This window comes from Zootoca vivipara, chromosome 8, assembly GCF_965207765.1.
Source record: "Zootoca vivipara chromosome 8, rZooViv2.hap1.1, whole genome shotgun sequence".
Lineage (NCBI taxonomy): Eukaryota > Metazoa > Chordata > Lepidosauria > Squamata > Lacertidae > Zootoca > Zootoca vivipara.
This window is the reverse complement of record NC_142591.1, coordinates 5,176,041-5,188,671: the sequence shown is the minus strand read 5'-3', so window position 1 is coordinate 5,188,671 and position 12,631 is coordinate 5,176,041. Positions and strand designations below refer to the sequence as shown.

Genomic DNA, 12,631 nt, shown 5'->3' with positions numbered 1-12,631 from the left:
GTGTAGCACTCCCTTAATCTTGCTCTCCCCCTCCTTTTCCTCCTTCAGAAGCAACATTCACAACAAACGCATCAGCAGAAAAGATTTTTTTATTATTTTCCCCAAAGAAAAAAGAGCAATATAAATATTAGAGTATAAAACTTGCGTGTAACACATTGACGTCAGTCTATATGGATATAAGAAGGATATAAGCATATATATAATATATAAGTATAGTTCAATATTAGACACATTGAAAGGACAGTAAGTGTGTTTCAATTCACATACATTTAAAAGCACAAAGAGCACACGTAAAGAAGATACAAAGGAATAAAAAAAATACTGATGTCCACAACTCAATTACTAAGATTAAAAAAGAAGAAGAAAGAAACCTACACATCACTAGGTTTTCAGCACTACTACACTACTTTCAGCTTATTGATTAAAAGGAAAAAGAGAATGACTAAGATTAATCTACAGTACTTTGAGAAGAGTCACATAATAACTACTTCAGTACATAATAAACCGCAGGCACAATCTTGTGGGGAAGCTCACCTGCACCAGCCCCGTTAAGATGGAGAGAAGCTGCAGGACAGAATTGCCATGCCCATGTGTGGCTTCTGATGATTTCAGCCGAGCTTGTGCAGGAGAACTTCCCAATGGATTGTGCTCTGTTTTAACTAACTACCGGTATGTAAACTGTTTCTAGTGCAGTCACCAAACACAAGGGGTGGGTGGGTGACTGGGATCAGTACAAAAATCATACGTCGACTGAAGTTTCTTCCCACAGACAAGTCCCGCTTTCTAGACACAGAGGAGGCAGCAGATACGCTCTAGCAGTGCAATACTACACAGCCAATGAGATTGGTCCGCAATGTTTTGAAAAGTCATCAGATGTTTAACCTGAGGTGATCATAAGGGGCCAGACCATCTCAGACAAGCTCCTTATCAAAGGTTTAAGAAAGAGTAATATATTTCTGGCCTAGTGATTAGTCCTCCAGGTTGGAAATATGCTGCTTCTCTGCCCTCAGCTGAAATTGGAAGGGAACTCGGTCAGTGCCTCTCTAGAAAGGCAACCTGAGTTTGCCAGTAGCACGCTGAAGCTCCCTTCTAGTCTGTGCTGCGCTTGAACGAGGAAAGGGATGAGAACACAAGCCGATAAAATGCACAGGGAGCAGGAAACACTCACTTCCTCTCCATACTAGGCTATGAAACAATGTGGCTAAAAACCCTAAAACAAGTCATTTCGAAACACAGCAAAGGGATTTATGATTATTCACTTTAAATCCAGTGGATTTATATCCAAGTAGGGGTGATAGCAGAGGTCCCAAGGACCTTCAGTGCACCAATGGTTACTCACTTCTCTAACGTTCAGAAATCCATGCCCAGCTCCAGCTCTGGCATCCCTGATCTGTGCCTGGCCCCATGCGTCCTCAGACCAACTGTTGTTCGCTTATTATCAGCACGTGAAGAAGGCCAGCAAACCAAGGGCCTTCCTTGGCTGTGCTGCCTAGGCATATGGAAACTTCCCTACTGCTCTGATCCAGGGCAATGCATCTTGTTACTGAACTCTACTCACAGACAGACAATGCTCAGGTTCCACCAGGATGTGGGCACTTCACAGCATATTTACACCATGCTGTATATGGCATGCAATGACTTCTCTATTCTAGGTTGGGAGGCGACAGCTAGCCTACCACAGATGTGAAGTGAATGTTTTGCATGCAGCTCGATGTGCAGAAAATATGAAGTATTCCATTTTTGTTTTAATTCTCTACCTACAAGGCCACCAGAGCCCATTCACTGACAGAAGGCGTCTGCCTGTGGAACTAACAGAGCTATTTCAGTGCTTAAAGGAGGAGCAACAGCTCACTATACTCACAAGCGATTGACTTTGACTTCCTTAAACTTATTCCAGAAAACAATTACTGTACACATAAATATTTATGGATCAAAGTGTAGATGAGATGTGTTGTCTCTTCAGAGGCCACTGTAAATCAATCAGCGCAGGCAAAATTCTCCATCTTCCTACTATGTGAGGCATTCTCTGCCTCTGGGGGGCTTCCCATAGCAATGTGTTTGTGCGCCTTGCCTCTTAGGTATAACCATACCATTTCAGTTTTCTTTTTCCAACCATCATTGGTTAACTTTTAAAAAATGCTGTTGAAACTCATTCCCTTCTAATAATGCAGGATGAACACTGTTTTAAAATAAAAAAGCAGAAACTAAAGCACCCCCTCATCAATTTCATAACAAGGATTCCAACAGAGATATTTTTGTGGGGACAGAAAGCATTGATCAGAATTTGGGGGAAGTGAGAACGTTCTTTAAATGGAAAAATGCATAAATCAAAACCCCTGTTTAGAAGAATTATTTACAATGGACAGGGCCCACCCTAAGCCGCGTATGTTGTGCAGATCACTCTGGAGCAAAGCAATGGGAGAGAAAATATTCCAAAGATCTGACACCCTTGCATATTAGATCATCCGCATGAGAGTATAAGCTATATTCATCACTATCCACAGGGCTTTTTTTGTTTTGTTTTGTTTCCAGATACTTTCACATCAGGAGGACTAACAGTAGGAGACTTTCTCCTAGCTCTGATGACAGCAATGTACATTCGCAATGTTCCACACTTTTTTATTTTTAAAAAATTGTTAACCACAAATTCACATTCATCCTCCATCCTAGGCTATGAATTGGGGGGAATGCTGGAAGAGTCTGCCCTTTAGATCTAAGGTGGCAGCGATGTCATCCTGCGAATCTTACTTCTTCTCCTTCTTCCCTGACTTCTTCTTGTTCCCACCTCCGGAGGCTGCAGGCTTCCCATCGCGCTTGGCTGCAGAATTGGAGAGAGTGGCTGTGCTGCCAGGGATGTACACGTTCTGTCTGTAGTCAGGGACGTGCTGCAGGGTGAACTGGGGGCCATACCTGGTGCTGAGGCCCATTGTGCCTGCTGCTGTTGCTCCTCCTCCCAGAGTAGAATTTCCATCAGGATTTGCAGCGGCAGCGGCAGCAGCTTCTACACCAGCACAGGAAGAAGGGGGGATTGAGAGAAGGGAGATTGGAAGGGAGAGAAAAGTCAGAAGGGCGAATTCTTAGCATAGTCCTTGCTAGATGTCAATGTATAATTTAGGGTCTTGACTACTCATCATCTAGGGAAGATGCACTCAGCCCACGTCCCCACCCCCAGAATTCATATGAACAGCAAGCTCTTTGGCATGTGCACAAGGCTTGGGAGAGAGCTCTAGTTTGAAGAAGTGGCATCCTGCAGTCCGGCAGAAATAAATCCCTGCTTTTCCCTGAAGCCTTTTTCGCATGCCAGAGGATCCGAGTGGAGAGGAAGGGAAAACTCTAGGCAACAACAAATAGAGGCATGCTAGCAATATTTGCATGCGCACTCAGAGCTCTTACGAGCAATCTTCTTATGCCCTTGTTGCATGCCTGGGCCTCTTCCTTAGGCTGCTTGGCAAAAAGGTGGGTGTTAAACCCCAATCCCAAAAAGGCTGTGTGCTTTTTGCAGGGAGCCTCATGGCCAGGGAGCTACATGGGTGCTGTGTTGTGTGTCTTCTGTGACCTCTCATTTGTATGCCTTGCATTGTAATTGGCTGTGTTACTGCAGCAGTGGTGCGTGTGTGCAGGCATGTGGGTTAGGGGTGTGTCCCTGTAATTTTTGCACTATAGACTTAGGTTTTCCATTTTTTAACAGTTGGCTTTAATGAGAGATAAACACTCCTTTTACAGTAAACAATGACATATTTGTATTTTATAAAATACAAATGCTTCTACTTATTTTAGATTCACTGAAGATGAGCCATCTGTGGCCTGAAACTCATCTTTTGTTGATGATGAATACATTTGCCTGTATACCCTTCTATGGACTTTCTTTGTGCCATGCTTATTTCTGGAGCTTCCTTTTCACTGGACTTCCCAAAATATGAAGAATCAACGAAAATACTGAATGTGTAGCAACAATAGAGCAAGGAGGAACAGGAAGAGGTATTAAAATTGTGCCAATGGACCTAACTATTTTGCTTTTGGCTAGAGGAGAGACATTCTGTCCAGGAGTTAGCAGTTATGCATGGTTTTTTTTTAATAATGGGTTTAAAATAGTGCTTTTTTTCTGGGGGTATGCAGGGGTACACATACCCCTAAACATGTTGTTTTTTTAAAACGGGAAAGGACAATCTGTCTTCTCCGCTGCCTTATCTTTTTTTAGTGACCTACCAACCCACTTCTGTGCTGTAATTTGACTTAGGAACTCAAATGAGAAAAGACTGTCCAATCGAGCTGCCCTGGCAAAGCTTTTCTGCCCTCTGGCATGAGATGGGCTTTGATTATTATGCACAGCAGGCTCCTCAAATGAAAAATAGCAGCCGGGTGCCAGAATAACATCCAAGTGCAGACTCTAGTTTCGTATGGTCTTTGGTTAATTTATTTATTAAGTGAAACGTCAGTTGCCCCACACAGAAGATTAAATTTATAAAGCAACACGTTAACTGTTAAAAAATATAGAGGGATCAGTCTGTGTCAATTGCACAATTGAACCCCTCTATGCCCTCTTGCTTAAGAACGTGAGAAGTGCTTTGCTGTACCAGATCAAAACCCATGTAGGTCCAGCAACTACCAGGCAGCAGAGGGTCTGCAGGAACTCTGCCAGTCACTCACCATTCGCCCTCTACCTAGCCTTGCTCTAGCACTGAGGTGGGCAGAAGATCTAGTACTGGCAGACCTCTGGGTTATTTGCAGTAGATTGTCTGGGGAGGGTTCCTAACTCCCAACTGTTTAACAAGCAGCTGTTGTTTTCTTTCTCAATTTGGCTGCAAAGAGGAAGAATGTTTAGGCAGAGTGCAGGACCCAGAGTAGATTTTTCTGTGACAGAACTGTGAGATCAGTTCTGGAATGAAAATACAGTAATAATAATAATAATCCTGAGATGACCATGCTAAGAGAGGCTCAATTTCTTAATTCTATGTAGCTCCTTTCCCTAAATCCCTGTTGCACCTGGCTTCAGTTGGTGAACCTTGGGTACGGATGGAGTCTTGATTTCCAATATGCACAGCCCCCCCCAAATTCTTGTTTCACTCCTTAATCTCAATGGGAAACCAGCTTCCCCCATAGTTCTGCTTAAAAATATGAGCAATTATTGTATCTTATATGGATATTATGCACATATACACTCCAGCTTTCCAATAAACTGCATTTGGCCATAGAAGAGGCCTCAACATTATGTTTCGCCAGTGTTCCAACAAAAATGAATGCCCCTAAAAATATGCAAACTTTTTCAGAAATGTGCTGGGAATCAATCAGCACAATAAACTTTTATGGGGCACCTTGAAAACTTAACTTTCTTTTGTTTTCTTGTTTGCAGCACCTTAGCTTCTTGTTCTGGTTTTTACACTGACTGCTTTCTATGCTCCTACAGTTGCAGATCTTTTTCATACAACAGTTTGATTTGAAAGGAAAGCACCTGTGAGAGGCTAAAATCTTGAGAGGACCACAGGCAGGGTCCCAAGGGGAAAGGGGCTGACTAATCCTTCACTCAAGCTGCCTTCCTCCCCTATTGGGAGCAAGCCATGGCCTCTCTTCCTCCTGTGGCTTCCTGTGGGGAGAAACAGCCTGAGAAGCTGTGGAGCAGATGACTAGGGAAGTGATTTAGAGCAAGATGAATTGCTGGCAGGAAAAGGGTTAAGTCCTCCTCCTCCTCGGTAGACTCTGATTTATTTCATGCTCACATTGACCTGAATTTTTGTGTCTCTTATGGCCAACAGGAGGCTAGGAAAGCAAATCTTAGAATAGGCAAAAATAAATGAGCTTGTGTCTCTGCTTGTTTCCGAAACAGAACCTGCCCAGAGAGCTCAAGGGCTTATCACTGGCGCTATGGACACTTATGTCTGTTGCCTGAGCTTTGACCACCACAAATGCTCGGACCTTTATTTAACAGCAGACAGTTCAGTTCAGGGAGACCTGCTGGGGCCTGCAGACAGGTGGTGTCTAAAAATCCATGCAACAACATTCCACCAGGCAGTTTCCTTTTTATCACAGAATGCAAGTCTCCTATGTGCACAGAAGCCAGGTTCTCTCCCATCCACCCCATGCAATCTTAGCTCATCTGCTTACATCCTCTTAAAGTCATTTTTTCTCTTTAACCAACCAACCAAATAAATAAATAAATAAATAAACAATCTATCTCTGAAATATCTACTCAGGATGTAAGAATTAGGCCTTTTGGGATTTCTAATTTTCTACGGTGCTTTAATTCTAATCTGTGCTGTATCTGCCTGCCCTAGGAGATTGGCCAGAGGGTTTCTCTTTGATGCTTCAAAAGAACTTGTTTTTAAAAATAATTGAAGAGATTCATAGGCTCTTCAGAACCTTTGCAGATAATAGTTTCTCACAGAGCTCTCTCTCTCTCCAACCATGCTAATAGATGGGAACGAGACTTACTAAAAAGAGTAACACAGACTGACCATTCAAATGTACAGTATATCCATTGTGCTTCATTAAACATGCAATCTATGAATGACCTCTGGATATGGCTAATGATGGATGTCACCCCAGTCTCAGTAGTTAAGCACAGTTTTTCCAAGTGACCATAGAAATGGTCTAGAACAAGGCTTCTCAAACTTTTTGTGCCCAGGACCCCCTTGAGATGGCTGGAAATTACTGAGGCCCACCTGTCACAAAATGGGAGTACAGGCAGAGCCAGTCACAATGTGATGGCAGATGAAGGCAGAGATTGATATTTTCTACTGATATCTTATCCATCTTTGGAAACTACTAAATTCTTTACCAAAGCCCTTTCCTTGTGGCAAGATGCTTCAAAACTCTGCTCTACTCAGGCTAAGGACAGATACCTGCTCTGGAGGTATGGTGACTCAACCTCCCCATTTTAGGTAGAAATTGTTGATCCAGAGGCTCTAGGTGGAGAAGTCTTTGCTTTTATATATTTTCCTTTCCACCCATCTCCTATAATTTCATCTCCCATTCTCCTTTCACTGTTAACTTGCAACTTAGGTAACTCTCCCCTCTTCCCTTGCCAGTTTCTTTCCTCTTTCCTCCTTTCTATTCCCAGTTATCTTACTTTCTAATTTCATTCAATACCTTCCCTGGCCCTTTCCCTTCAGAGGAAGGAAACCTTCCTCCCCTCCTCCCCGCTCCCCCTTTGTCTCCTGGTCACCTTTACTCAGCATGAATGGAGGTGTTTGTCCATCCCAAAGGCTGTGGCGTGGCTAGGGACCAGGGCAGACTGTGGCAATGAGGCCCCCCTGAAAGTGGCCCAAGGGCCACTGTTTGACAAACACTGGTTTAGAAGATCCTGCACAACGCTTGTAAGGAAAGGGTGATAGCCAACATTAGTCATTCTCAGATTAGACTCAGTGAAATCAATGGATTAACTAGGTCTATTGATTTTAATGGATCTACTCTGTCTTAGCTGGATATCATCCATAGTATGTTAGTTTTCTTAGGATAAACTAAAATACTACTTTTGAGTGCAGGGAATGTTTGGATTAGTCTCCGTTGGGTTCAAAACAGATTTCAGGTTGCACCAAGAGCTACCGGGACAACAAAAGAACCATAGGTGCCCCCCCGCCCTGCTCCCAATATTTTGAAAATATAAAATGTAGCAGCCACTTCATATTTTTGTATTTTCAAAATATGGGGGAAACAACCATTATTGTTTCTTTGTTTTTGAATGCTCCCTTGCCAAAACCTCCCTGCAAATAGAAAGGTAGCTCACAGCACCGTCATGTTTTTTTGAAGGATAAGGTGAAAATAAAAAAATATATATATATGTGACTCAGCTACAAACACAGATCAAACAGCTGCATTTTAATCAGCATTGTCAATATTTCAATGCAGTTTCATTTGAAACTAATATATTAATCCCATAGCCTTAAAAGATAAAAATACAGACACTATTCTCACACCATGGACTGAATGCCTGTTCACATTCACTATTCAGTACAGTACTGGTGTTATGTTGGGCTAAAACTGCACAACAAAAATAGCTTTCCTTTGAAAAAAACAACATCCCAACATTACAGACTGTTTTATTAGACAAATGCATCTGCTTGTAGTTACTGCAGAATAGTTGCAACTCAAATACATTTGGAAGCATTTGGATAGTCATCAGTCGCTTGGCAGAGATGTGCTCTCCAGAGTCTTTGGTGGGGGGAGCTAAAGCGAGCAGCAAATCCAGTGAATGTATAGACACAGTAACCTATTTTTCAAAAGCCACGCTCCCTCGAATACAAACTCAGGACAGTGATTTAGGGCTCATCCAGGCTTTCCTTTGTGTTGCACTTTCCAGGCATATGTCCGCACTGTAAAGCTCCATATCCAAGCAGAGTTGTGTTTTGTTTTGTTTCTTGTCCTGGTGCTTTCCCCAGGGAAAACCCACATTTTACCACTGAATCAGAGCAAATGTCAATCCATAGAAACTCTGATTGCCTTTTGCTCTGATTCAGTGGTGAAGAGCAGGTTTTCATGGGGTAAGCACAGAACCAAAAACAAAACAAAACTGCTTGGACACAGAGCTTTGAAATCCAGACCTGTGCATAGAAACACGGCACCAAATAAAGTCTGGATGAACCCTGACTGTGTAGAGGGACTTGGCAAACAGGGCCCGTTGGAGCAGACATTAACCACTATCCGTGTTGATTTGCAGAGACTACAGCTAATACAAGAGGTGAATGCTTAATAAACCCCTCCCACCTCCATTTGGCAAAATAATGGGGGAAATCTGCTTAAATGGACATTAGAAAGCACTGACGTGAACAGCATGATTGCTTGAATGCATCCCGCTTGCTTGTGTGCTTTGCTGAACTAAGCCCATTATGTGGCTTGGGAGAGAGGTTCCGCAAATAGCAGGCACCGAATGTCTTAAATGTGTGTGCTGCACATGCAGTTAGATCTTCCCCCTCCCCCCAGGAACTGCTATAGCTTCTCTGTTTCCCTTTCTACCAGATCCCCGTTGTAGATCCAGAGTGGGCCCTCTCTGGCAGAAAACAGGTGGCCTGCCTGGGAGCTCTGTCCAGCCTTGCCAGGGCGCTCCCCGTTTGGTCCCAGCAAAGCACTGGTCCTGCTCTTTGCCTCCTGACGTGCAGCTCCTTTACCTCCATCCTCTCTAAGGTGCCAAAGGAAGAGAGGCTTTGGCAGTATTCTTTCCTTACACAACTCACTCCTCCTTATCTGTGTCTGGACTTGCCCACAGAGCAAGCAGCTGCTGGATCACTTCCTCCTGGCTGGTCTCACTGGGTGGGAGGGATCTAAAGAGCACTCTGGGTGCCTTGGCTCCCGTGGGAGTTAGCGCCATGGGCAGAGGCAATGCTGCTGGCCCTATGAGCATTATTTAGCATCGACAGCTAAATAATGCTCCATGTGGACAAGCCACTTGGCGATGTCAGCTCAGCAAGGATAAATATGATGATTAGCTAGCCGCATTTACCCCCAGGCAAGATATCACATCTAAAACTTGCAAGCATGCTGCAATTCTGCACATTTCCTTGACAGTAAGCCCCACTGAGGTCAGTGAGACCTATCTCTAAATAACCTGATCTCTGAATAACCTGATGATAGGCAGCTCTGTTTCCCTCTTTGCAGCTGCAGGAGTTGTGATGGATATGCTAGACAAGTGCCTAGCACTGATAAGTGGATTAGATGGGAGCCAACAAGCTTGATTTAGATAAGACTCGGGTGCTGTTACTGGGTGCTTCACTAAACTGGATGGTTGGGATTCAGCCTGTTCTGCATGGGGTTAACACTCCTCCTGAAGGAGGAGGTACACAGTTTGGGGGTACTTTGGGATCTTTTAGTGTCACTTGAGGCACAAGTGGCCTCAGTTGGACAGCGATAACCTCTGGACAGTGATTACCTGTTATCGACACTCTGGTAACCTCTAAATTAGATTAAAGTGTTACGCACAGGGCTGCTTTTGAAGATGGTTTGGAAACTGCAGCTAGTTCAGAAGCTGGCAGCCAGATTGCTGATTGGGATAGGCAATCTGAGTACATGACACCAATTCTGGCCTGGCTGCAGAGGCTGCCAATTGGTTTCTGGGCTCAATTCAAAGTGCTGGTTTTTACTAACACAGCCATATGTGGCTCAGGACCCCAATACCTCAAGAACCGCCACTCCCCATGTGACTCCACATAAATATCAACAGAGGTCTTTCTTGGTGTGCCTTCTCTGAGGGAGTTGTGGAGGGTGGCAGCATGAGAATGGGTCTTCTTGGTGGCGGCTCCCCGTTTGTGAAATGCACCTGGGAAGTTCACCAGGCACCACTGTTGTTTGCTTTTAGGCACCAAAGTAAAACCTATTTGTTTACCCAGGGCTGTGACTGTTAATTGGGAGGGTAGTAAGTGATGCTTTTTGTCCTTTTAGTGCTCATCTTTTAGTGGGGTGGGTATTATAAATATTCATAGGTCAGCATGCTAAGGTATTGTATTTTCTACAGAGTTTTAAAGTCTTATCCAGTATGTTGCTTTGGGACACTCTTCTGTGTTAAAAAAGTGACAAATAAACATTAACAACAACAAAAAATTGTGAGACTTTTGTCTGAGATTCTCTTTATAAAGTTAAACGCTGGCTTGTCTGCCACTGATCAACAGGCAATCTGCAATTTGTGGGGTTAGCTTCTGTCTTCCTAGTCCCTGGAACTGGGCAGAAGACAGCTCAAAAGCAATCCTTTAATTCGCAAAGCAAGGAAATTGGATCTGGATTTGCTGAGAGACAGTGGTGAACATATGGACCCCCTAAAGCTATTTTTACCAAGACACATTTCAGAGCTGAACTGAACTTCCGCATTCTAACCCTCTCTGTTTTAAAATGTAAATGCTTTAATTCCAAAGATGCGTGTCAGTGTTCTAAACCAGCCTGAGCAACTGTTAACCAGGACTGTTTAAGATGTGTAGGCAGTGATGTGAACAATATTTGAGAACCCACCACCAGCTATTTTTATGTTGAGCTTTTTTTAAAAAAGAAAAAAAATCCTGTAGATGTTATTAAAACATTAATTGACTAAGAGATTAGAGTTCTTCTAAGAACAAAGAAGCCCTTTAATCTACAAAGAGTTGCAAACCAGCCAGCTGCCCATTTGCCATGGAATTCTGTATGGTGATAAATAATGGCACAGCTATTCAGGAAGCACGCAAACCTTGGCTCTCTTGCCATAACCCTGAAGCTGTTTTAGTACAAGCTTGCTGTATAAACTTTTACAAGCATGTACATTAAATATCCTCCACACACACACATCCCGCTCACTCCCAGCACAGCTGAAAGTAATAACATTAGTGAACATGTTAGCTATAACTGACCATTCGCTGATGCAAGAATCATGGCTTGAAGCATTTCTGTATCAAACTGGTTGTTTGGCCAAGTCCCATTCTCATCCCCATTCTGAGACCTAAGGAGAAAACAAAGCAAATAAAACATTAAAAAGAGGCAGAGTAGACACAGTGTTAACAATCTAAGGGATTCATAGCTGCCAAGTTATCCCTTTTTTAAAGGGATTTTCCCTTATGCTGAATAGGCTTCCTCGCGAGAAAAGGGAAAACTTGGCAGCTATGAAGGGATTGCTTCCTCCACAAAGCACACACAGCACAGTCTATTCTTGGTTTTGGGGGGGATGGGGTGGGGGAGAAAGCACAAGGTACAAGTAGGGTTGCCAGACTCAATAGATGACAGGACTTCTGTGCCTTTAATTGCCCTGCTCTTTTTTGAGTCTGGAAACCTTAAAGAGAAGCCAGCAGACCCTTTCTTTAATTTCCAAGCAAAGGGTCTGCTGGTTTCTTTTTAAGGTTTCCAGACTCAAAAGAGAGCAGGGCAATTAAAGGCACAGAAGTCCTGTCCTCTATTGAGTCTGGCAACCCTAGCAGGGCCGGCTCTAGGGGTAGGCTGGGTGGTGCGGGGCGCCAGGCTGCTGGGCCGGGGGCGCCGGAGCGATCTCCGCACCACGGCGCCAGGGTGCCCGACATGCTTGAGACGGCCCTGAACTCTAGGTACAAGGGAGATATCTTTTTTTGAGGGACTAATTTCTTCAGGGGTGTACTCTTAACTGGGAACCTACTGCAAAGCAAACCGACCGTCCCTTTAAAAGTTGTGCAAGAGTGCTTGTTATGCAAGGAAAAGAAAAAACTTTCCCTGCAGACATTCTGGTACACAACAGTGTCTTATGGCACATTAAAACAGATTTATTGTGACATTAGCTTTTGTGGACTAGAGCCTACTTTGGCAGATGCATGAAGTTTTCTCCTCAGTATTTCATGCAACTCATGATTCACAAAGCACATGCCGCAATAATGACAAAAACATCTGTTATTTTTGCTGCTCACAGGTCTACCCCTCTGGAATTTACTGGTATTGGAGCCCCGATCTCCAATAATGGGGCATGCTGTTTAGCAGGGCATGCTGCCCGCTTAGTGTACTTAGGATACTGACAATAACTTGCTGAACACAGTTAAGAAGCTCTACACATAAGTTACACATTATGTTGTAATACCCTCCAAAATTTCTCTGATGAAAACAGGGACATTCCACTCCATAATGGTAATTTTACTATTTATACCCCACACATCTTATTGGGTTTCACCAGCCACTCTGGGCAGCTTCCAACATATATAAAAACATAATATAACATTAAACTTTAAAA

General features: G+C 43.5%; 1 protein-coding gene across 33 annotated transcripts in view; it reads right to left on the bottom strand.

The window, feature by feature from the left end:
- Nucleotides 1–71: 71 nt before the first annotated feature.
- Nucleotides 72–12,631, bottom strand: part of LOC118079302 (protocadherin gamma-C5) — a 274,853-nt gene continuing 262,293 nt past the window's right edge. For all 33 annotated transcript variants that reach the window (XM_088675037.1, XM_088675032.1, XM_035103378.3 and 30 more), the window contains 2 exons: nucleotides 11,298–11,386; nucleotides 72–3,001 (listed from right to left, as the gene is read on the bottom strand). In XM_088675037.1, the coding sequence (XP_088531163.1) occupies nucleotides 2,745–3,001; nucleotides 11,298–11,386 (346 nt within the window). In that variant the 3' untranslated portion in view covers nucleotides 72–2,744. The remainder of the gene's footprint in view (nucleotides 3,002–11,297; nucleotides 11,387–12,631) is intronic.